The 27,403-nt window shown below is 36.6% G+C and overlaps 1 protein-coding gene across 2 annotated transcripts in view; it reads left to right on the top strand.

Moving 5' to 3' along the window:
- snf (U1 small nuclear ribonucleoprotein A snf) overlaps window positions 1-27,403 on the top strand; it is a 162,060-nt gene that overhangs the window by 1,587 nt on the left and 133,070 nt on the right. Inside the window, exons 1-2 of one of the 2 annotated variants that reach the window (XM_090371778.1) lie at window positions 5,610-5,678; window positions 19,980-20,046. In XM_090371778.1, coding sequence (XP_090227904.1) covers window positions 19,983-20,046 — 64 coding nt within the window. In that variant the 5' untranslated portion in view covers window positions 5,610-5,678; window positions 19,980-19,982. Of the gene's footprint in view, window positions 1-5,609; window positions 5,679-19,979; window positions 20,047-27,403 lie in introns of those variants that run through there. The other variant, XM_090371777.1, reaches the window with a different exon arrangement.

The following is a 27,403-nucleotide window of genomic DNA, read 5'->3' as shown; positions in this document are numbered from 1 at the left end:
ACAAATAATGGGGACAGTTAGTCAAACACATGGATTTCCGAGTGGAGAGTAAAGTGGAGGAGAAATTGTTATAGATAAACATAAGAAAGGCATCTAGGGTGGATGGGATCTATCCAGTTATATTAAAGGAGGCAGCAAAGGAAGTAAGCAAACCCTTAGCCATAATTATGAGAGCTTTCTTGGACTCGGGAGTTACCCATGGACTGGAGATGTGCAATTGTGACCCCAATTCACAAAGGAGCAGCAAAGGGCAGCACAAGTAATTACAGACCTGTTAGTTTAACTTCTGTTCCAGGGAAATTAATGGAGGCACTGGTTAAAGAAGCATTGCAGGATCATCTAGACAAGACTTCAGTTATAGCTCAGACACAGCATGGTTTTGTTAAGGGGAAGTTTTGTCTGACCAGTTGGATTGGATACTATGATGTGGTCACAAAGGAACTGGATGCAGGAAATAACTTTGATATCATACATTTAGATCTTAGAAAGGCTTTTGATACTATTGCTCATGGAAGACTGCTGCACAAATTGGAGCTGTTTGTTTGTTATTTGGTTTTTAGGAGCATTAGCAACTAAGGCCATATTGCTCTGGGAATATGCAGTGGTCATTCCCTTGACCTTTCTGCATCCTCCGTATTTTGTGGTGACGGGCACAAATTGGAGCAGTGTGGCATTGGAGGCAAACTGCTGCTATGGATAAAGGAATGGTTGAGTGGGAGAAGACAGAGAGCGGTAATCAATAGATACTTCTCTTTGTGGACTAATGTTATTAGTGGAGTCCCTCAGGGTTCAGTGTTGGTCCATTGTTGTTTTCTGTATTTATTATTGTTATTGATGATGGTATATCAGGCTTAATGTCCAAGTTTGCAGATGATACGAAGGTTGGCAGGGCTGATAAAGACACTAATGACAGTACGCTGCTGCAACAGGATCTAGAAATGTTGAGGAGATGGGCTGAGAGGTGGCAACTGAAGTTTAACATTGATTAATGTAAAGTTTTTTTTTTTTTTTTGTTTGGTAGTTGTTGGCGCATCGGCTTCTGTGGCCATAGTGCACCTCCCAAGGTTTTTGCAGTACTTTGATCCAAGCCCGAGGCGGGAATTGAACCCGCGACCTTTGGGTTGCCAGGCAGGCACTTTACCCACCTGGCTAGCCCGGTCGGCTCTTTTAATGTAAAGTACTACATATGGGAAGCAGTAACCCCGGAGTAACGTATCAACTCTGGGGTGTACTACACTGACAGTGTTAGAGAACGAAAAGAACCTGGGGGTAATTGTTCAGGCAGATATGAAGTTTTCTGAGCAATGGAGGTGGTCTGCAAGAGTAGCTCATCGTGTCTTGTCAATGATATACAGGAATTTTTCTAGTAAGTATAAGGAGGTGATTTTCCCCTTGTATAAGGCAATGGTTAGGCCACACCTTGAGTACTGTATACAGTTCTGGAGGCCTCATTTTAAGAAGGATGAAGAGATGTTGAAACGAGTACAGAGAAGGGCAACAAGATTAGTGAATGAAACAAAGGGTTGCTCTTATGAAGAATGGCTTAAGTTTTGCATATGACACTGTCTGGAGACTAGGCATCTGTGAGGTGATTTGATTGAGATGTATAAATCCTTGAATCATTTGAGCATGCTCAATGCTGATGGGATTCTTCCTCTTGCTGAGAATAATCACCTGAGAGGGTATAAATTCAAATTGAGGAAAGACGTGGGATAGATGTCCTGAAGTTTGCATTTAGTCAGCGGGTAGTTTGTTGGTGGAAGAGACTTCCACCCTTTGTTGTGGAAGTTGATAGCCTAAATAAATTTAAGGGTGAGCTGGATGGGTATTTGGAACGAACAGAGGGGTGAAATGGGAGCGTTTTTTTTTTTTTGCTTGTTTTTTGGCTGATGCTGCATAAGCTTGCTTTTTTGCATCATATGCCTCTACTAATGCTAATACGAACTGCCACTTTCACAGAATGAGCTAAAGATTCTGCTGTTTTAGCCTTGACGCCAAAAGCTCCACCTTATTTTTCGGCAGTTCGAGATTCCTGATGGTCATTATGCTCACTTTTTTCTGATCTTATGTGGTTCATAAAGATAACAGTTTGGACAAAATGGTGGATCCTTGTACCATATGGCTGCTGTAATTCTATATGTATGTCAAGTTGATGTTCATCAGTAGTGTGTTCATCTTCTTCAGAGTGTACAGAAAAGCAGTCGGTAGTTCAAGAATAGGTAGTACTTCACCATGAACACGGGGCGAATTGCAGATGGTATATTTGGTTTTGTCACTATTCACTTTTTCTTCATTGTCATCCCTTTTCTAATAGGAGGCACCATACAGAAGTAACAGTCTGTGATGTGATTTGTTGGTGCCCTCGTTATCGTGGGTACTGCAAAAGACACAACTTCCCTTTCAGTTCATTGACACATTGAGTTTTGATGAACAAGTAGTGCAGCATGTGTGTGGGTCCCAGTTCTTGTCCTGGTCGCCTGCATTATACCCAGAGTACAAGAAGTATGTCTTTTTTTATGGCTCGAGTTAAGGTACGCTTTCTTGAAGGTTACATGATGCTCCACATACGTAACAGAAGTAATATGGACTATTCACACAATTATGGGGCATATTAATCTTACGCAACACAAATAATTCACAAAAAGTAGGAATCTCATAGAGAACAACCGTTAACTGAGAACAAATTACCCAGTACCTAGCTGCATTCAACGATTACTCTAATAGAGTTGAAGACACATTTGAGGTGAGAACTTATCACGTGATGCAGAGTGAGGTGAGAGTTGCCAATCACGTGATAAGAACATGGTGGACTGAAACTGCGGTGTTGCCGTGCATTTTGCTGGAAGCCGTAGTTGCTAATGTGGAATAACTTTAATGTGAGATCCCAACTGTAATTCGAAAACAAGAGCAAATCGACAAATTTTCATGTTCAGCAACATAAAATTGGTCAAGCTTGGGTATTTTTGTAACATTTTGTGTTTTGAGGACATCTTTGAACTTGGGGAGGCAATTCCTTTGGATTAGAGAAGTGGCACTGTATCGCCAATACATAAAAGCGGTTCTGAGAGTGAAATTGGTAACTACAGTCTGGTTAGTCTGACTTCAGTGGGAGAAAAAAATCTTAAGAGGTAGTGATTAAGAATGCAATCCGGAGACATTTAGATATGGCATTCTGAAGGATACACAACATGGCTTTGTTTAAGGTAAATCAAGCTTAACTAACTTAGTACGCTATTTTGACACAGTTGCTCATGAGATGGATTTAATGAATAATTTCGACATTATTAATATGATTTTAGCAAAGAATTCGACTCGGTACCTTATGAGAGGTTACTGTAAAAGCTTGAACAGGTTGGGATTACTGGTAAGATTCTAAGATGGATTGCTAGGTGGCTGTAGGGCCAAAGGCAGAGGGTTGTGATTAATGAATATTCTTCAGATTTTTTTGTTGGTATGAAAAGCCTAGTAGCCTCCAAGATTAAGTCCCTGAAGGGTTCCCATTTAAAATTCACCATTGGTAACATCAGTTGATCCCGCTGTATAGAATTTAAAATCTGTCTGAGACCACTGTAGTCACCTTTACGAAAACAAAAATCCCTTCCCTTTATCCTTGATGGTAGTTACATTTTTAAGTAAATCCCATATCAGTACACTGTGATCACTGTCACCTAGTGGTTCCTTTATCTGCCAATTCCCAATGCATGACTCATCACTGCTGATAATCAGATCAGTATTACCCCCTCTGGTTGCCCCTCGAACATGTTGCTGTAGAAAACAATCCTCCGATAAATCCACAAGTGTTGCTAGCGTGTGAGTGACCAACCCACAAGTTCCAGTCAATATCTGGAAAGTTAAAATCCATCATTACAAGACATTCTGATTTTCTGGCCCACTCTTTCTCTGCACAACTGTTCATTGTACTCTTCAGAGTCATTAGGCCTATAACAAACTCTGCCGACCAGGCTAGCCGGGTGGGTAAAGTGCCTGCCTAGCAACCCAAAGGTCTCGGGCTTGGATCAAAGTACTGCAAAAACTTTGGGAGGTGCATTATGGCCACAGAAGCCGATGCGCCAACAACTACCAAAAAAAAAAAATAAATAAAAATAAATAAAATAAAATAAACTCTCATTTTTCCTTTTGCAGTGCTTATGTCACACCAAACTGACTCAACATTGTACTTTGTACCCCATATAAACTGGATGCACTTCCTTAGATTTTGTTTCTTAACTAACAGCATAACCCCTTCTCCCTTCCTTCCCTGTCTATCCTTTCTGTATACATTGTACTCACCAAATTTCAGTTCTGCATTCTGTCTGTGTGACACCATGTCTCTAATATCCCAACAATATCTGTCTTTGATGCCTTGATCAGCACTTCAAAGTCATCAAATTTATTTACTGTACTTCTAGTATTGGTGTAAATGCAAGTATACATGTACTTCCTACTTTTAGTTACCCCTAGATAGGTAACTCTTACACTTATTCTTAGATAGGTTCTTACTCTTAGATAGGTTAAATAAATTTGAGGAGGAACTGGACAAATTTAGAGGGAATGGTCGTGGAATTTTTTTATTATTATTATTTTTTTGCCTGATGCTGCATAAGCTCATACACTTGCTTGCATCACATGCCACTACTACTACCCTAACACAGCCAATGCATTTACTTGTTCTATGATGACTCACAGCAGCTCTTGAAATCCCCAGCAATTTGCTCTCTAGGCTGCTGCTAATTACAATAGAAGCAGTGCAAGAATCACTTTCACCTCTGCCTGCGGCTACTGTTAATCTTTTAGTCTGTGAATTCCCCCAAGCTAGCAGTTTTCTGCCTCTATAGCATTAGCAAATATTCTTGCAACCTTTCTATTTAAGTGTATCTCATCCCTGTAGAAGCAGTCACTTCTGTTAGCAAGCACAGACCATGCAGAAAAAAATTCTACCCCATGATCCTTGCACAATCTCTCCAGGGCTGAATTGATTAACAAAGCTCTCATCATATACTCCCTCCTATCGTGTCTGGGCAGAATTTCAGACACTTTCAAATTTAACTGGTGTCATTTTTTCAGCATTATCCTGTACTTGTTAAGTAAATCTGAAATCTTGTACCCTTATCATCATTAGTGCCAACGTGTACAATAATATTACCTTTTGTGCCCTTAAAAGATGATATCTGCCCTACAACATCATCAACTTTTGCCCCTTGCAGACATACCCTGACAAATGGAGTCACCAACAATAACTACTTCCTGTGAGAACATCTCATTCTGCCTTGGAGATTGCCACTGTGTTGCCTTATGCACAGGAGTGAGCTCTGGCGTTTTGAGTTGGGCAGCTGAGAGCTTGATAGGCCCTCATTAATTTCTTCTAGAGCATCTACCCTACACCTCAAACTGTCATAGACACCCATCAGAACACTGATTTGGCATCTAATTTCTTCAGTCTCTGCACCTAGCACACACCTAGATCCTCCTTGGCCTGTTTATAGACCTTTCTATTTAAGTGTATCTCATCCCTGTAGAAGCAGTCACTTTTTTCATGTCCTGTTCTAGACAGGTCTACAAACATTTCACATTTTGCACATTTTTTTCAGACTGTGCTGCATTGGAGAATCGCCCTCTTCGGTTCTTCTGTGAGCCACATTACTACTGCCACTTTGTGTTCGTTACTTTGCTGCTCTAGTGTGGGTCATGATTTCATTTAAGTATAATTTAATTAATAATGAAATTGAATAATATTAATAAGTGTTACTGATTAATTGATAATACTATACTAATCTAACAGATTTCTAATACAGTGCTACGTATTTCACTATTTATTTTTACGTTAAATCTTACACTATGAAGTTCGAGATTTATGTTACACTATTCTGTATTGTATAACAATGATGGCGCAAGTTATGAACGGTATAATCTATGGACACTAAGTATTAACTTTCAAAATTGCTATCTAAATTCAAATTAACCAAGGTGCTTGACTAGAACTATAAAGCTACTTACAGAAAATAATTTAGTATAGCAATTGTCAATAAAATGACTAAATATATATAAAAACTTGTGTTTGCTGGATCTGCAAAAATCTTGGCCAGCACGGTAATGACCTCTTACCCAGGTCTCAATGTTAGCACCATGCCCAACATTGGTGGTGTAATGTCAGGCATGGTGTCCCTGAAGGATCAGTTCTTAGACCACTGTTGTTTCTCATTTTCATGAATGATATCGACAAAGGGATATAAGGTGCAATGTCAAAATTTGCAGATTATATAAAGATTGGCAGAGTCGTTAATGATCAGTGCCAAGTAGCACTCCTTCAGGATGACTTAAACAACTTAAAGATGGTCAGCGAAGTGACAGCATAGCTGCCACTTCGCTGACCATCTTTCAAGTCTGTTCAAGTCATTCAAGTTGCTTTTGTTGACCGTTTAATGCAGCTAAATGCAAGGTCTTACACTTGGGGAATAGCAACCCATAAATAAATTATACACTTGGTGGGTTTGAATTAAAAACATTGGGGATATAGGAGGTATATGGGCAGATATAAAGTTTTCTGAACAGTGTAAACAGGCAGCCAGGAAAGCCCATGGTGACCTATCAATGATTTATCCTACACTATCCTGTAGAGATAGGGAAGTCATAATCCCACCATATAAGGCAATTGTAAGACCACATTTGGAATACCATGTTCAAGTATGGAGACCTCATCTGGAAAAAGATATAGAGCTTCTTGAAAGTGTCCAAAGACAGATAACTTGAATGATGAGATCGTCAGAAGGAGGACCATATAAAGAAAGACTCCAATTCCACCCTTGATCATTGCTTCTATGATTTTCCCTACTACTGAAGTTAGACTGGCCGGTCGGTAATTTCCCGTTACACTCCTAGAACTGCCTTTATGTTCCAATTTACACCAATCCAATGGAATCTCTCCTGAGTCCAGTGATGCTCTCATAACTAGCCTTAATAGTTCAATGCACTCACTTGCTGCCTCCTTTAAGATTATAGTGTATATGCCATCAACCACAGGAGCCTTATTCGCCTGTGGGCACAAAAGTTTTCTCATTAAATCAACATGTGAAATTTCAACATCATCAATTACATTTTTTCAACCTCACTCACATAATTTCTCATTGATGTGAAGGGTTTTTCTTCTGTAAATATCGATGCAAAGTAACTGTCAAGTTCATCTGCAACATCAGTTGGGATATCTAATACTATCCCACACAATTACATATGCCTCCAATTTGATTTGTCCTTCTCTTCTTTGCATTTATATATGTGAAGAATTCCTCTTTGCTCTCTTTATTCCTTATCCCCACTCTTTGCTCTCTTCCAGACTCAGTAAAGATACTATAGTGAAAATTATACTTCACTGAATAAAACATCTTTCTCCTTCAGAAAATGATGAACATAATTCAAACATGGAATAGAACATCAGTGTTCCGCAAATTCTTTCCAAAATAACAAATTGTCTGACTCCAATGAGATTTTAAAAGATGAACTTGAGTTGGAAATTAATGAAATACTTTTAACTATTTTTGCTAAAAAAAAGTTCAAAGCCCTATAAAATATGGACTGAGATCGTCTACGATTATCTCAGTACAATAGTACCAGAATAGAATCCGAAAGGGCATTTTCTGCCGCTAATCAAATATGTACCAAAATTAGATCCATTTTAAACAATCATACTATTGATTTGCTTATGTTTCTTAAGAGCTCACTTTATTCCGTCTGGTAGTGTGGATGATTAAACAGTCACAATATGTATTTTTTTGTTTTTAGAATAACTGTATTTTTAATGATTTTTTTCAGAATATTTATTATTGCAATAAATGTTTTTTTAAAACTTGAATTCAAGTAATTACAGTACTTTTTTTTTCCTTACTTTTATTTCATCTAACTGTCATCAAAATTTATTGAGAAAAACGTTTGTTTTTGGAATACCGGTATTAAGATTTTGACCGGTATTGTAAGCCCTAGTTGGTATATTAATCTGGTATTACTGCTATTCGTAAGTAGTACCTTACAGTGTTAAACTTACTGGCATATCTCAGCCCATAGATCTAATTTTCCTAGATGTTGTTGCAGTAGTTCTCCCTGATTACTGTCATTAACCACCATGTTCATTAATATCATTAATAAATATTAGAAACAAAAATGGGCGCCAGCACTGATCCCTGGGGGGACTGCAATATAATAACATTAGTTCACAAACAGCAGTGTCCATTGATAACCACTCTCTCTTTTCCCACTCTGTCATCCCTTTATCCACATCAGTAACTTGCTCTTAATGCCACATTGTTCTAGTTTGTGCAGCAATCTTTCATCTGCAACAGTATCAAAAACTTTGCTGAAAGACAAGTACAGCAGACTCTTGATTTACCGGGATCGGATTAACCGGGACACTTAGACTCCAAATTAAAAAAAAAAAAAAATCAACCAGAAATCATAAAATTCAAGTAATAACTAGAATAGATATAAACAGATGTTTTGCAGGTCGTAAATAAGCGACAAGAAGCGACGTTATAAGTCGTCATTGGGAGAAAATGTATTTATTATCTTGCAACCCTTGCTGTCTTCACACCCACCTCTCAAAAAAACCAAACAAATGTTTAGTTTGTTTTAGTGTGTCATATCGATTGTTGTGTTCTGTTGCACTGCAAAAAGACAATTTTGTTTCATTATTTATGTCAGGGATGTCAATTTTTGTTATAGTAATATACATATTTTTTTGTTTAGAAATCGTGAAAATGATGGGTAAACGCAAAAGAATTGCGCTTTCAGTTTAAACAAAAACTTGAAATTATTAAAAAAATTTTTGAAAACAGTGCATCCGTTAAATCTTTAAAGAACTATTATAATATTGGTGACCAAACCATATACAACATCGTTAAAATTAAAGGGGAGCTATTAGATTTGAAATCGACATCGCAAAAAATAAAGGGAAGCATCATATCGGACACACGAGTAGTATGCGGTTAGATTTTTATCTATCGCCATATTTTTTACATACGTTGCTGAACATTTTTCGATACAGTAAGTCCCTGACTTGCGCAACTACGGATTTACTTAAAATTCTTTTTCACTCAATTTTTTTTTTTTTTAGGATTGTAAAATTTAAAACAAAAAAGATAAATAAATAAGCAATCAATATTGACGATCATGGTACATACAAATTGCACAAGTGAGATACCAAGTAACAAGCAAAAAAAAAATAGGAAAGAAGAGAAGATCTTACAATTATTTATGGTTTCTTTTTTATATGACTGAAGATTTCAGTGAAGGGGACACACGCTTCACCATAATAACGTAAAAACCCACAGAATTCCAGCTATTGGTATTATCGCAAATGCAATAAGATCGAGTTTACTACCCGTTTATAATGAATTGCACTAACAGAAAAGCCCAATAAACCGGAACGGGCAAATTGTTTTTATCGTTTTATGGTAGCGACCTCCAGAAATGTGCTTTAGTAAAATCTAAGCTTGCACGGGGTGATAATAGTGAGTTTTTCCTTAACCCCTTTGAAGTTCTTTACAGAAAATTTCATTTTGACTGTTATCATGGTGACGACTGTGACAGCGGTACTAGTAAATCTACCAAGAAAAGGAAAGCGATCGAGTTGCATCAGAAAATTAAACTAATAAGAATGTATGAAAATGGTGAAACATTAACAATTATTGCGCTGAATTTAGATTTGTCAATAATAATATAGTAGCAATATGTTATTAGTCATTCCCAAGTTACGTAAAACTTGACGAAGTAAGAAGTTCTGTAACGTATCTCTTACGTATGTCGGGGACTTCTGTATTTTGGGATTAACCGGGAAATTGATTACCCGGGATTTGTTTTTTTTTCATCTATCCGAGAAAATCGAGAGTTTACTGTATATGATATCAAAATTATTTTTTTGCATCTAGTTCCTTGGTCACTGCATCATAGTATTCAATAAGATTGTTCAGACAAGACCACTCCTTCCATGCTGTGACTGCAGTATAATAGCATTGTTGTCTAGATTGTCCTGCGTGACTTCTTTATAGTCTCCATTATTTTCTGGAAAACAGACATTAAGCTCTAACGTCTAATTACTCATGTCACCTTTTGACCCCCCCCCTGTAAATTGGGAATACATTTTGCACATTCCCAGTCCCTCCCCTGAATCCGTGGATACCCTCCTAGTTATGGCTAACTTCTTTGCTGCCTCCCCTAATATAATTGAATAGATTCATTGAACTCCAGGTGCCTCTTTTATGTTTAGCATCAACAGTTTCTCTTCTACTTAAATTACAGTTATCACAAAATCATTTAGCTCCCTGTTAGTTTGATAATCTTTTGGCATCCATTTCCCTAAAAGAATTCCTCATGTGTGAATGTAAGTGCAAAATATATATTCAGTTTGTCAGCAGCCTGAGCAGTGTCATCAACATTGTGGTTCAAATCCTTCCTTCCTTAAATCAGCATAGAAGTCTGCTGCTATTCTTTGCCAGAGACGTCTCGTAATATGCCTTAGCTTGCTTAACTTCCTTTGTGACTTGATTACAGACTAATTTATATATAAAATATGCTTCTTTTCTATATCATCTTATAATTTTTATGTACTGCTTTCATTTTTTTTCTCTCCTATTTCATTAGATATCCATTTTGGTCCAAACCAGGAAAGGTATTTTTTCTATTGGTTTGAAAAGATTAGTAGCTTCTATGATTACTTTCCTGAAAGCTACCCATTTAGATTTTACTGTTGAGAATATCTATCTTATGGTCTCACTATAGTGGAATTTAAAACCTGTGACCACTGTAATTACCCCTATGATAGCATAAACTCTTCACTATCACCTTGACAGTAGTTACATCCTTAAGCAAATCCCACATCAATACACTGTGATCACTACCAACCAAACTGGCGCCTCCGTAGCTAGGTGGGAAGGAGCAGCAGTGCGTAGCACACGTTTCTTGATTAGACCGGGGTTCGAGCCCGTCACCACCAAATACGGAGGATGCGGAAAGGTCAGGGAATGACTACCGCATATTCCGGAGCAATATGGCCTTAGTTGCTAATGCTCCAAATAACAAACAAACTTATTCACTACCAACCAATGGGTCTATTACCTGTAGATTCTTAATGCACAAAGATTTGCAACTGATAAACCAGATCAAGATTATTGTTTTCTCTTGTTATCTCTCTAATATAGTGTACAAAAGTCATCCAATATATCTACAAAAATTCATGCATTAAGAATTGACAGAAAAAGGAATCACTAGGTGGCACTGATCACATTATATTAATTTGGGATTTATTCCAAGATGTAACTACCATCAGGGGTAAAGAGAATGGTTTTTGCTTTCATAAAAGTGACTACAGTGGTCTTAGATGGTTTTTAAATTCTATGCAGTGGGACCAACTGATAATGTTACCAACAACAAATTTGAAATGAGAAGCATCCATGGAATTAATCTACTAGGCTTTTTATACCAACTAAGTCATGATTTTGAGGACATCCTTGGACTGGAGATATGCAAATATATCCCCAATTCACAAAGGGGAATGAAAGGTGACAAGAATAATTACAGGCCTGTAAGTTTAATTTCTGTTCCGGGAAAAATAATGGATTCACTGGTTAAAGAAGCACTGCAGAATTATCAAGACAAGACTGCAGTTATAGTTTAGACACAGCATGGGTTTGTTGAGGGGAAGTGTTGTCTGACCAGCTTGATTGGATACTATGATATGGTCACAAAGCAGTAGCATTGGTAGAGGCATATGATGCAAGAAAGCAAGCTTATGCAGCATCAGCCAAAAAAAAACCCCGTTCCAATTTCACCCCTCCATTCGTTCCAAATACCTGTCCAGCTCAGCCTTAAATTTATTTAGGCTATCAACTTCTGCAACAAAAGATAGAAGTCTGTTCCACCAATCAACTACCCTCTGGCTAAAGGCAAACTTCCGCACATCTATTCTACAACTGTCTTTCCTCAATTTGAATTTATGCCTTCTCAGGTGATTATTCTGAGCAAGAGGAAGAATCCCATCAGCATGAGCATGCTCAAACCATTCAAGGCTTTATACACCTCAATCAGATCACCTCACAGGTGTCTAGTCTCCAGACACTGTAATTTGAAAAACTTAAGCCTTTCTTCATAAGAGCAACCCTTCGTTCCATTGAATAATCTTGTTGCCCTTCTCTGTACTTGTTTCAACAGCTCTACATCCTTCTTAAAATGAGGCCTTGAGACTTGTATATATACAGTACTCAAGGTGCCCGACCATTGCCTTATACAAGGGGATAATCACCTCCTTATCCCTGCTAGAAAAATTCCTGTATATCATTGACAAGACACCATGAGCTACTCTTGCAGACCATCTGCACTACTCAGAAAACTTCATATCTGCCTGCACAATTACCCCGAGGTCCTTTTCATTCTCTACCACTGTCAATGTAGTAACATAGAGTTGATACATTACTTTGGGGTTACTGCTTCTCACATGTAGTACTTTACATTTGTCGATGTTAAACTTCATTTGCCACCTCTCAGCCCATCTGCTCAACTTTTCTAAATCCTTTTACGGCAGCGTACTGTCATTAGTGTAATTAAAAACCCTGCGAACCTTTGTATCGTCTGCAAACTTGGACATTACGCCTGATATACCATTATTAATAATTAAATCATTAAAAAATAATTAAAAATCAATTTAAAGCAATTAAAAATAAGAAAATTAATTAAAAGAATTTAATGGAAAAATTTAAAGAGGAAGGAAAATCGATTTGCAATATTTTTTATTAAATTCTTTTAATTAATATTTTTATTTCTAATTTCATTAAATTGATTTTTAATTATTTGTTACTCTAATGTAAGTTTTTCATTTTAATTTCTGAAGAGTATCATACGGAAGTGTTCTACGTACTATTTGAGGTAAACTTCTCTTATTATTTTACAAACATTTATAAATACAGAAAACAACAATGGACCCAACACTGAATCCTAAGGGACTCCACTAATAAAATTAGTCCACGAAAAACATTGTCCATTGATTACCACTCTGTCTTCTGCCACTCAACCATCCCTTTATCCATAAGCAATTTGCCCCCAATGCCACACTGTTCCAATTTGTGCAGCAATCTTCCATGTGCAACAGTATCAAAAGCCTTTCTAAGATCCAAATATATGATATCAAAGTTATTCCCTGCAACAGTTCCTTTGTAACCACATCATAGTATCCAATCAAATTAGTCAGACAAGACTTCCCCGTAACAAAAGCATGCTGTGTTCGAGCTATTATCCTGCAATGCTTCTTCAACTACTGCCTCCATTAATTTCCCCTGGAACAAACTAACTAACAGGTCTATAATTATTTGTGTTGCCCTTTGATCCACCTTTGTGAATTGATGTCACATTTTTCACATCTCCAGTCCATGGGTACTCCCTGATTCCAAGGAAGCTGTCATAATTATGGCTAAGGGTTTGCTTACTTCCTTTGCTGCCTCCTTTAATATAACTGGATAGATCCCGTTGATCCCAGGTGCCTTTCTTATGTTTAATTTCAACAATTTCTCCTCCACTTTACTCTCAGTTATTACAAAATCATTTAGCTCCCTCTTACAGTTTGATAAACTTCTGGCCTCCACTGTCCCACAGAGTTTCTCATTTATTTAAGTAGATGCAAAATACTCATTCAGTTTGTCAGCTACCTGAGCAAGATTATCAAGAATTGAACCATCGATATCAAGCGGACCAATCTGATTCATCCCCTTCCTTCTACAGTTTATATAAGTAAAGACATCCTTGCTGTTCATTTTAGCATCATTTACCAAATATTTCTCATACTCTGCCTACGCTTGCTTAATCTCCTTTGTGACTTGATTACAGACTAGCTTATATCTGCCATAGGCTTCTATGCCACCTGATAGTTAATGTACATCCAATGCATTTTTCTTCTCTGTGACATATCTCATTAGTTTATCTGACATCCATTTAGGCCTAAATCTTGAACAATATTTCTTAATCGGTATGAAAAGCCTGGTGTCTTACACAATTAGTACCTTGAATGTTTCCCACTTAGAATTTCCTGTTGGTAACAGGAAATTCTAAGTGGGAAATTCAGTTGGTCCCACTGTACAGAATTTAAAAACTTTCTGAGACCACTGTAGTCGCCTTTACGGAAACAAAAACTCCTCCCTTTACCCCCAGTGGTAATTATATCTTTGCTGAGACCACGCTGAGAAAAATGATGGGATTCTTCCTTTTGCTTAGATTCTCTATGTGAGTGGGCATAAATTGAAATTGAGAAAAGACAGTTGTAGAATAGATTTGTGAAAATTTGCCTTTATCCAGCGGGTGCTTGCTGGAACGGACTTCCATCTGTTGTGGAAGTTGACAGTTTAAATAAATTCAAGGCTGAACCAGACAAACTTTTGGAGTGAATGGATGAGTGAAATGGGAGTGGTTTTTTTTTTTTTTTTTTTTTTGGCTGATGCTATATAAGTTTGCTTTCTTGCATCATATGCCTCTACTAATGCTAAAATGTTGCTGGTGCATGTCGCCAACCCATAAATTCCAATCATTATCTGGAAATTTAAAATTCTCCATTTTCAGATATTCTGATTTACCGGCCCATGTTTGTATTTCCCTGTATAGCTGTTTGTTGTTCTCATCGCAGTCATTAAGCCTATAACACCCTACTACTCTTAATTTTGTTTTCTGAGTGTTTATCACACACCAGACTGACTCAGCAATGTACTGATCACCCGTGTTGACTGGATGCACTACCTCAAATTTAATATGCTTCTTAACTAAGAATGTAACCCCACACTTCCTCTCTCGTGTGTCATTCCTGTATACATTATACTTAACAGACAATTTGTTCACAGCAGACCTTGTGGCATTAAATGCAATAACAACAACATTTCAAATTCAGCATCGGTTATGTCTGTGTGATCCATGTCGCTGCTATCCCTACAATGTCTTCATTTGATGACTTAATCAGTTCTTCAAATTCATCAAATATATTTGCAATGCACCTAGCATTGCTGTGCATGGAAGTATACATGCACATGTTCTCACTCTTAGTTCCCTAACTCAGCCCATGTATTTACTTGGTCCATTATGATTCATAGTAGGGTTTGAAATCCCTAACACCTTGCTTTCCACCCTGTTCCTTGTTTCAATGGCACCTCAGTAGCCAGGTGGGCAGGAGCAGCAGCACACGCTTCTTGATTAGATCGGGGTTCGAGCCTGTGACCACCAACTACGGAGGATGCGGAAAGGTCAGGGAATGACCACCGCATATCCCCGGAGCAATATGGCCTTAGTTGCTAATTCTCCTAAAAATCAAATAACAAACAAACAAACAAACCTTGTTTCAATAGAAGCAGTGCAAGGATCACTTTCACCTCTGCCTTCTCGCTCTAGTTAATCTATTAGTCTGTGTATCCTCCCCTCCCAAGCTTAGCAGTTTTCTCACCCACCTATCACTGCCTTGATAGCATCAGCAAATATTTTTGCACACCTTCTATTTAAGTGTATCCCATCCCTGTGAAAACAGTCACTCCTGTGAACGAGCACAGACTACATTGAGAAAAATTCTACCCATGAGCTTTGCACGTTCTCTTCAGTGATGAATTGATTGATAAGGTACTCAACATGTACTCCCTTCTATCATATCCTTGCAGAAACTTTCGAATTCAGTCGTATTCTGCAGCTCTTTCTGAAATTGCCTTGTACTTGTTAAGTAAGTCCTTAGCTGTTCTACTTTTAATATCATTAGTGCCAATGTGTACAACAATATCACTTTTTGTGCCCTTATAAGATATCTCTTCCACACCATTTTCTTTTGCTTGTCCTATTTTAGCTATCCTTCTTGCACAGGCGCCTCCGTAGCCAGGTGGGAAGGAGCAGCAGTGCGTAGCACACGCTTCTTGATTAGACCGGGGTTCGAGCCCGTCACCACCAAATACGGAGGATGCGGAAAGGTCAGGGAATGACCACCGCATATCCCGGAGCAATATGGCCTTAGTTGCCAATGCTCCTAAAAACCAAATAACAAACAACAACCTTCTTGCACAATATATTTTCTGGCAATAGAGTCACTGAAAATAAACACCTTCTGTGGGATCAGCACATTCTGCCTTGAGGATTGCTGCTATGTTCTATGATGCAAGTGTGAGCTCTGGCATTGAGTTGGGCAGCTGGAAGCTTAGTGGGTTACCTTGAAGACATTTTAATGTCTTCAAGGGCATCCACCCTACTTTTCAAGCTCTCATAAGTGCCTAATCGATCACTGAGTTGGTGCTTAATTTCTTCACACCCTACACAAAATGCACACAACGACATTGTGTCTTGTTCCAGAAAGTCCATAAATGTTTTACAAGTTGCACATTTCGTTAGGCTGTGATTTGTAGGAGGGTCACCCCTTCAGTTCCTCCCTAAGCCACAGCATTCCCGTTTCGTTGTGCCCATTGCTTTTCTGCCCTAGTCTTTGGCATCATTTCCATTTTTATACAATTTAATTTATTAATAATGAAAATTAATCAATTTAATTGATTAATTTACAATACTACACTGAGCTAATAAATTCCTAAATTCATTGATACGTATTATGCTGTCAAGTTTATATTATATCGTTACATCTGCAGAGTTTTACTTTTATACTTATTAAAAGTAACATATAAATAGATGGAAGTACAATAATTTTGCTAGTACAACTGGAAAACAAATTCTGTAATCGTAAATGATGACAGGTACATTGGACTGGAAGTTGAATTTTTCTGTGTTGTACTGGGTGTGACAATGGTCCGCAAAACGGTAATGGCAACTAAGCTTTGTCACTCATAACCGTAAATATATATTTGTTTCTAGACATGCATGCTTGGGGTGAAAAAATCTAGAATAACTCTCAGGGGAAAAAAAACGTACTCCTGCCTGAAGTTGGCAAACTACAGCCTTGATTGTAGAGGCCCTTAGAAATTCCTCCAGTCTTTGAAAAGAATCAAACTCAAACTGCCAAATGAGCAGCGGATAATAATGTATCATTGAACTTATTGCTCTGTCTTTGTAATTTGTAGTGTGTTGGATCAGTTTGCATGTTGAATGTTCTGAAAAACCCAAAAGTCATGAAAGGATGGGGGAAATCCTACTCCCTCTGCTTGAGCCCATTTGGGCTGAGGCCGAGGGTGTATGATTGCCCCCATCCTTTCACACCTGCCAGAAAAGGACTGAGTTCAAACCCCCTCAATGATGCAATGAATTTTTCTCGGATTTTTTTTGACAATGTAGCAGAGTTGCTCACTCTTGGGAGAGGGTAGGTTATGGTTTTTTTAAAGGAAACTGACTAAAAAAAATGCATGTAATTGGACACAATGTGGTATATTGGTATCTCATAGTTGTTGCTTTTTGTGCTTAAACTGGCAGTGGTGTCACCTCCATTTGTAGAAAAGACTGTGGCTGGGCTCTGATGATCATTTTAAATTCTGGAAAACATTTCTTTTTTTTGAATTATGCTATTATTTCATCTGCTTATTATATATTGTGCTACTATATTTTTTGCTTATTATATATATATATATATATATCCAATATTTTAAATTAAATAAAATAAAACATAAGCCAGTAGTATGGCAAAAACTGTAGAGCGAAAATTAACATAAAAATAACCCAAATAACAAACAAACGAAAAAAAAAAAAAGAATAGATATAAATAGTAGCCCAGAAACCCTAGTATAATTTCGATCTTTAAATCCAATTAACAAAAACTATACAAAATTTAGGATAATGCCAATTATTTATTAATTTAGCGGTACCCCCCCGAGAGGTACCAGTTCCGAAAGACGTGAAATATCACCAAAAGAGGGTTAAAGGAACTACCAAACGATAACAAAATCAAAATAAACTAAAATAAAATAAAATAGACTGACCATCATGCCCCATATCGACAGAGGACCACGAGGCCAATAATGGTCATGGAATCGCTGCATTTCAATCGTCATACAAAACATCGCAAAGGCGGAAATATCGAAGAACCAAACCACCCTTCCATTCTCCGATAGATCAACCAATGCAGAGGATTTGCATGGCGGTGGTCCTTATGCAGCGAAAATAAAATATAGAACAGACAGCACTCTAAAGCAGAGCCACACCACTGACATTCTGTAAGCTGAATCAGCTTATATTGAAGAAAAAAGAAAAATAGATGGCGGCACAGGCGTTGCTAAATTAGCATATCGATCCATTACTATTGAATTATATTATATGTTGACGAAAGTTAAATTATAATAAAAAATTAAAATAATTAAAATAATTAAGCATTCATTAGAGGCAGCAACTTGCAATTCCTCCATATGAAGCCGAAATATATACTATCATTGAATTATATTAAATAAAGTTAAACTATAATGAAATGAATAAATAATTAAGCATTCATTAGAGGCAGCGACATGCAATTCCTCCATATGAAGCTGAAATACATCCAATATTTTAAATTAAATAAAATAAAACATAAGCCAGTAGTATGGCAAAAACTGTAGAGCGAAAATTAACATAAAAATAACCCAAATAAACAATCAAACGAAAAAAAAAGAATAGATATAAATAGTAGCCCAGAAACCCTAGTATAATTTCGATCTTTAAATCCAATTAACAAAAACTATACAAAATTTAGGATAATGCCAATTATTTATTAATTTAGCGGTACCCCCCCCCCCCCCCCGAGAGGTACCAGTTCCGAAAGACGTGAAATATCACCAAAAGAGGGTTAAAGGAACTACCAAACGACAACAAAATCAAAATAAACTAAAATAAAATAAAATAGACTGACCATCATGTCCCATATCGACAGAGGACCACGAGGCCAATAATGGTCATGGAATCGCTGCATTTCAATCGTCATACAAAACATCGCAAAGGCGGAAATATCGAAGAACCAAACCACCCTTCCATTCTCCGATAGATCAACCAATGCAGAGGATTTGCATGGCGGTGGTCCTTATGCAGCGAAAATAAAATATAGAACAGACAGCACTCTAAAGCAGAGCCACACCACTGACATACTGTAAGCTGAATCAGCTTATATTGAAGAAAAAAGAAAAATAGATGGCGGCACAGGCGTTGCTAAATTAGCATATCGACCCATTACTATTGAATTATATTATATGTTGACGAAAGTTAAATTATAATAAAAAATTAAAATAATTAAAATAATTAAGCATTCATTTTAATATATATATATATATATATACATATGCATATACAGGGTGTCTCAAAAATACGCAGCATAACTTCAGGAATGAGTTCCTCATATAGACAATAAAAATATTTTATATCAACAGAGTTCCGGAAATGCTTGGTTTCCGAGTTTTGAAGGTCTGTCTATGACACTTAACTGTTCACATAACTGTAGCCCAGTAGTTTGAAGAATTATTTAAAGGCTAGGGATAACTGCGTAAAGAGATACTCTTGAAGTTACTAATAAATAAATTTTAGGAACAGCAATTTCTGTTCCTTTCACAATAATCATCAAAAACTTGTAACTGTGTGCATTAACCGTTGTTAGAGCATTGGGATCATTTTAACATCACTCTCCCTTTTTTAGGCAAATTTTCTTTGACTTCCAGTAGAATACAATCCCTTTCATCCAAGCATAACTCACTGTGCTTTCCAAGTTTTATTTTTACCCAAAATTTCTGTCATAAAGTTTTGAGCCTTCTGTTGAACAGAATAAAAATTGTACTAGAATTGGCAGTATATCACATGATGTTGCAAGATTACCATGCATTAAAAGGAGAAAAAGAGTGTGTACCTCTGTTGAAATTTGCCAATAAATGAAATAATTGCATTGCTTCATCCAGCTCCATATTTTTTTTTTTTTTTTCACAATAGACTTCTGTACTATAAGAAGGTGAGTGAATTTTTGAAAACTTTTGTTTAAATATTTAATGCAGTTGTGATAATTTTTTCCAGAAGCAGTAAAAATGTGTTAATTGTAAAATTTTTCTTTTCAGGCAATGGATATTCGACCAAATCATACAATATATATTAATAACTTAAATGAAAAAATAAAGAAGGACGGTAAGTCCATGAGTCATATCTTTGTTACAAAGTTAGTTGCATATCTTACCAAACTTGTTTTTTTTTTTTTTTTTTTTTCTGTAAAATTTACAGAAAATCCATTTGTTTTATTTTAAAGGATATTTTCTTTTTATAGATTTCAGATTTATGTTTATCTGTAATACCCACCGGAAATAAATCCCAAAGTCTAACTGCATGTCTCTTTTTTTGCATTGAAGAGTTTGGAAAAAACTTAATATTGTTAAAATCATAATTTAGCATTAATGAAAATAGAAGACACTGCTTTGCAGGTTTCTGGTGGAATCATGTTCCCATATCCTAACTCCAGAAGTTCCTTGTGTACAAAATTATTTTCTCTTGTATATGTTCATGTTAAATTCCAGTTTTCTTGACATTTTAGGATGCCCTGAACTTTTCACTGCTGAAAAAAAAGATACCTGGAAAGGTATTGATATGAATGTGAATCCAAGTTTTTATTTATATTTATCATTCCTGTCCCTATATTAATTTATATTTCTTCCAGCTCCAAGAATGAATAATTCCTTGAGATAACTGGAGGAAATATTCTGATTTCTTCAATTTGAAGTTGATTTTTGTTCTTGTGGATGTTTAGTTTACAGTTTGATTTTTTTTTTTTTTTTCACATTCTGATTAGTAAAATTTGTTGGTGTTGCTTCCCCCCCCCCTAAATAAGTTCATGACATATTCTTCTGACTTGTAGTTTGAGTTATCCAAAGTCATATAGGACTTGTTCCTTGCTTGTGAATTTAAACAAGATTTGTCCAATATAATTAAAAATTATAATTAATTATAATTTTTCTCTTCAGAAATTGGCAGTGAGATTTTAAGGGGGGAAAATTGAACATGCTTGAAATGTAAACTAAATTGTCTATATAACTACAAATTGTATTATTTGTATTACGCACCTTCTCTATCATTTATTATCTTTTTCTTTCTATCAGCAATTTCAGCTGGAGTTGCTTTCATTTGGAGTTGTGTCTGGAGACTGCACCTATGGGGAGATCTGATTCAGGTGTTTAAGGCCTTGACTGGATTATTTAGTAAGCTAAATGTTAATGACATTCTTTCACTTGCTGAGACTACACACATGAGGGGAGCAGAAATTCAAGTTGAGGAAGGATGGTTGCAAGATGTGCAGAAATTGGTCTTCAGCCAGCGGGTGGTTGATTCTTGGAGTAGACTTCCATCTGTTGTGGAAGTGGATGGTTTGAATAAATTCAGTGAAGAACCATACAGATTCTTGTAGGGTATGGATGGATGAAATGTTTTTTTTTGTTTGGCTTATCTATATAAGCTTGCTTATATAGATAAGCCAAACAAAAAAAAACTTGCTATCTTGCATCATTTGCCACTACTACTGCTACAAGATATTTGTAGTAAACGTGCACCCCATTTTCAGTTAAAATTATACCAAAGAAATGCCTATCAGCTAATTTTCCATGTGACTCTTGTAATACTGTGTTATTAAAAATATAGAGTAATAATATTAAAAGAATTTAGCATTGTATAAATCTGAACCTGTACCTTTCAGTGAAAGAACGGCACAAAGAACATAAGTTTTTCTATTAATTTGATTTCATGTCAGCTTTTACACAACAGAAAGTCATTTTAGAGTTTCCATAATACCCTCAGTTTTTACATAGCTTTGGACAAACCAAGTTTGCTGAAATAATATTGATTTAATATAGTGGAAGCTGTTCATGAGTTACTAGTTATAGAGGCATGTGATGCAAGAAAGCAAGTGTATGAGCTGAAGTAGCATCAGCCAAAAAAAAATATATATATATATATTGATGCAACCATTCCCCCTAAAAGTTTGTCCAGTTACTCCTTGAATTTATTTAAGCTATCAACTTCCACAACAACAACAACAGATGGCAGTTTGTTGGAGCAATTAACCACCAGCTGGCTAAAGGCAAATTTCCGCACATCCATTCTACAGCTGTCTTTCCTCAATTTGAATTTATGCTCCCTTAGGTTTGTGATCTCAGCAAGCAGAAGAATCCCATCAGAATTCAGCGGGCTCAACCCATTCAAGGCCTTATACACCTCAATAAGATCACCTCGCAAGTGTCTAGTCTCCAGCCACTGCAATTTGCAGACTTTAAGCCTCTCTTGGTAAGAGGACCCCTTTGTTCCCCTCACCATCTTGTTGCCCTTCTCTGTACCTGCTCAAGCAAATCTACATCCTTCTTAAATAAGGCCTCCAAACCTGTATGCAGTACTCAAGGCGTGGCCTGACCATTGCCTTATACAAAGGGATAATCACCTCCTTTTCTCTGCTAGCAAAATTCCTATATATCATTGACAAAACCCCATGACCTGCTCTGTGCAGCCTGTCTGCATTGCTTAGAAAACTTCATATCTGACTGCACAATTACTCCCAGGTCTTTTTCATTTTCTACCACCCTAAGTATAGTACCACACAGTTGGTATGTTCCTCTGGTGTTACTTCTATCCATATGCAGTACTTTTCATTTGTCAGTGTTAAATTTCAGTTGCCACTTCTCAGCCATCTGTCCAAATTTTCTAGATCCTGTTGCAGTAGCACACTGCCATTACTGTCATCAACAACCCTGCCAACCTTTGTATCATCTGCAAACTTTGACACTAAGCCTGGTACACCTCCATCAATATCATTGATAAATATGTATAAGTTAGGTGCAAATGCATCATTCATACACAGCCAATTCTAAATTAGCAAAATATTTGCAAAGGTGGCATCGTTTTAAGTTATATCTTATATTGTGAATACCTTCACAACGAGTTGCCATGATATTGCACTACTTCGAATAAGTAACGCTTCACCTAAAAGAGAAGACTAACATTAGGCTTTTCTTTTAGGTGAAGCGTTACTTATTCAAAGTAGTGCAATATCATGGCAACTCATTGTGAAGGTATTCACAATATGAGATATAACTTAAAACGATGCCACCTTTGCAAATATTTTGCTAATTTAGAATTGGCTGTGTATTAATTATGCATTTGCACTTAACTTATACATAGTCTAGACCAGTGGGCGCCAAAGTGGTCTATATCGACCCCCAGGGGTCGATAGAAAAATATAAGATATCATTGTTACGAGTAATATTTAATTCGGTTAACTTGGATTACCTCCATCATGAATGACAACGCAATTAAGAGTGAATCGTGGGAACAGTGACATGAATAGGACCTGTAAGATGGAGCAAGGTCTTGAAAATAGTTACGGAGGCCAATCAAGTATGCCAAAATGACGTATTTACCAATAAACGGATGTCGGTGGTTCCCGCCGGTTGGTGCGGCGGGAGCGAGATTACAACACGACGTGCACAGTTGCTTATTTACTTATACTTACACGTAATCGATCCCAGTCTCATTTTTGCGCATTGATATACAAGTGAGCATTAATGTTCTAAAATTCATCAACATACATATTATAATTCAATTGTTATTCATTCATGAACTAAACTTCTATGTTGAAGAGTTGAGCAGGGCTGGTAGTTTTGTACATCCTATAGAAATATGTGAGTAGGTATATTATTTAGACTTATTACTTTTGCTTACTGACTTCAATTTTAATTATTTTGTTACAACCCCAGTAACCACAATGGCAGCTTCAGATTCTAAAAAGAAATGTAGACAATATTCGTTAGAATATTTGAAACTTGGGTTTATTGCTTCATTAACAAACGAAACGAGGCCTATGTGTCTTCTTTGTGAAAAAACTTTTAGTAACGATGCAATGAAACCAGCAAAAATAAAAGATCATCTTCAAAGACTCCATCCCAATAAGAAAGATAAAGATCTTGACTTTTTTAAAGAACTGAAAGAGAAATACACACATCGACCAACTATAAAATCATGAAAGCACCTGCCGAAGCTGACAATAAAGAAGGATTAAAAGCCTCCTACAATATTTCTTTTAATATAGCAAAAAAAAGGAAAACCATATACAATTGCAGAGGACATTGTTATACCCGCAATCAAAGAAGTAATTTAAACCATAATGAAAAAAGATTCTGGCCCCGTTTTAAAATGCTTACCATTGAGTGCGAATACCGTGAAAAGGCGTATTGGTGAAATGGCTGAAGATGTAGAAAAAACTGTAGTATCAGAACTCAAAAATAGTAAGTTCTCCATCCAACTTGATGAATCTACATTCAATAGTTCTTCTATTCTTATGGCTTATGTAAGGTATTATAGTAAAACCAAACATCAAATTGTTGACGAATTTTTGTTTGCAAAATATCTTGAAAGTGATGGAACAGGGTTTACAATTTTTCAGCGATTGGAGGAATATTTAAATAAGTATGATATTCCATTTACTAATATAACAGCAGTAGCTACAGATGACGCACCTGCAATGGTGGGTCGTTATCGAGGTTTCGCTGCCTTTCTGAAAGAAAAAGTTCAAAGTGTACATACTATTCACTGTGTGTTGCACCGAAACCATTTGTTGGCAAAAACTTTCAGTGACAAACTGCATGATACTCTATATTAAATCTATTAATCAAATTAGAGCTCATCCTTTTAAATCGCGATTGTTTGCCAAACGTTGTGAAAAAAATTATGAAGTATCAAACCAATTACTCTTGCATACTGAAGTAAGATGGTTACCTAGAGGTGCAAGTCTACAAAGATTTGTTCGACTCAACCTAGAGTTTCTTACAGATGTTAATTTGTTTTTGAGTGATCAACTGAAGAGAAATAAGAATCATATTTTTCTACTTGGCGGACTTATTTTCAAAATTTAATGATGTACAGACCCGTCTACAAGGTAAAGATGTCACGATTCTTTTAGGCTTCCAAACTAAATTAGCCTTATTTAAATTATCATTGTTACGAAAAGATTTTCAGTACTTTTCGAATCTACGGCTATTGGAAGTAAAAGATGAAGACTTAGAATTATACACAAAACATCTTCAAAATTTGAGCGATGATTTTAAATTGCGCTTTGCAGATTTTGAAAACATGCACATTCCAGATTGGATCATCACGCCATTTTCTGCAGATATTGAAAATATCGAATGCAACTTACAAGATGAACTTATTGAATTGTCAGTAGATCTTGAAGCCAAGACGCTTTTTAAAAATAGGGCTTTAAGTTACTTTTGGACGAATATAAATGTTGTAGAAAAATATCCAAAACTTTCTGAAGTGATACTCCCCTTTTTGCTTGCATTTCCAAGCTCATACATGGTTGAAGCTGGTTTCAGCCATGTTAATTCCATTTTAACAAAACAAAGAAATAAGCTAGATATAGAATTCTGTGGCGATTTAAGGCTGAAACTTACTGATTTTGAACCCAACATTGCTAATCTTGTCAAGAGTCACGAAGCACACCCTGCACATTGACAATGTTAGTAAATTGTATACTAAGTTAATAAGTCTTATTTTCATATATATAAGATTGTATTATTGTTATTTTGTTATCTAAATAAAATTTTATATATTATTTATCCCTCCTATCAAACATGTAATGTTAAGAAGGACGTCAAAAACAAAAATGTATCCATTTGACGTTAAGCCAATATAATAATATATACTATATTATACATACAATAAACACTGTAACTATAAAATAAACAATCTAAAAACTCACATAAGCATCTTTTTTGCTTGTCCTATTATAATTATGTAATAGTAAAATAGAGGGGGTCGATAAAAAGTCAAGAAACTCTTGAAGAGGTCGGCAGTCAAAGAAGATTGGCAACCCCTGGTTTAGACTTTCTCTCAGCCTGAGGCATTAGCCCTAAATGCCTCAGGCTAATCAATGACTATAATTTATCAATTATAGTCATTGATAAATTTACAAAATATCAGTTGGCCCAACACTAAACCCTGTGGGGCTCAACTAACTAATAACATTAGTCCATGAAGAGCAGTGTCCATTGATGACCACTCTCTGTCTTCTCCCACTCAACTACCCTTTTATCCATTGTTGCAACTAACCCGTAATACCATACTGCTCCAATTTGTATGGCAGTCTTCCATGCGCAACAAAAGCTTTCCTGAAATCCAAGTATATGATATCAAAATTATTTTTTGCATACAGTTCCTTTGTAACCACATCATAGTATCCATGAAATTTGTCAGACATGACTGCAGCGATATATACCAGTGCCTCCATTAATTTCTCTAGAACAGAAGTTAAACTAACGTATCTGTAATTACTTGTGTCACCCTTCGGTCCCCCTTTTGTGAATTGGCGATACATATGCACATCTCCAGTCTGTGGGGATTTCCCCTGAGTCCAAGGATGCTCTCATTATTATGGCTAAGGGTTTGCTTAGTTCCTTTGCCGCCTCCTTTAATACAACTGGATAGATCCCATCCACCCCAGGAGCCTTTCTTATGTTTAACTTCAACAATTTCTCCTCCACTTTGCTCTCAGTTATTATAAAATCATTAAGAACCCTGTTACAGTTGTATAAACTTCTGGCATTTTCCTCCCTTAACATGGAGTTTCATGTGTGAATGTAGATGCAAAATACTCATTCAGTTTGTTAGCTATCTGAGCAGGATCATCAACAGTTGAACCATCGATATCAAGTGACCAATCTGGTTCATCCCCTTTCTTTTAGAGTTTATATAAGTAGAGAAGTCTTTGCTGTTTTTCTTTGCATCCTTTGCCAAGAAAATGGATGTTACCTGGGTATTCCACTACTTACTGCAAATAAAAAGCACTGCTCCATTGAAAGAGGTTGTTGTGTTGTTATTTGGTTTTTAGGAGCATTAGCAACTAAGGCCATATTGCTCCGGGGATATGCGATGGTCATTCCCTGACCTTTCCACATCCTCTGTATTTGCTGGTCACGAGCTTGAACCCCAGTCTAATCAAGAAGCGTGTGCTACATACTGCTGCTCCTGCCCACCTAGCTACGAAGGCAACTGTTGAAAGATGTATATTACTGTTCATTTAAAAAGTATGCCATTACTCATTAAGGCAATAGTACAGTCAGTCTTCGTATAACACGTGTTTACACTATACGAATTCGATCATACACAATTTATAAATAGGGGAACGATATCGTATATAACACGAACCGAATTCGCTTATGCACGATTCGCCTTTGTGTTTACAAGAAATGGCAGTCGAATGCGGAATCACCACAACCGAACGCAACACAATAAGAATGAGGATAATATTCTGAAAATGTATTTGTTTTTTATATCAGTGAAGGGGAAACACGTTTCAGCATAATAACGTAAAAACCCACACAATTCCAGCTATTGGTATTATCGCAAATGCAATTAGATCGAGTTTACTACCAGTTTATAACAGATTCCACTAGCAGGAACGCAGCTGGAAATAGTTTTTATTGTTTTATGGTAGTAATCCCCCAGAAACGTG

The sequence above is a fragment of the Mastigoproctus giganteus genome, chromosome 4 (assembly GCF_048544385.1).
Source record: "Mastigoproctus giganteus isolate SK-2022 chromosome 4, ASM4854438v1, whole genome shotgun sequence".
NCBI lineage: Eukaryota > Metazoa > Arthropoda > Arachnida > Uropygi > Thelyphonidae > Mastigoproctus > Mastigoproctus giganteus.
Note: the sequence above shows the minus strand (reverse complement) of the source record. Positions and strands in the feature narration are given on the sequence as shown.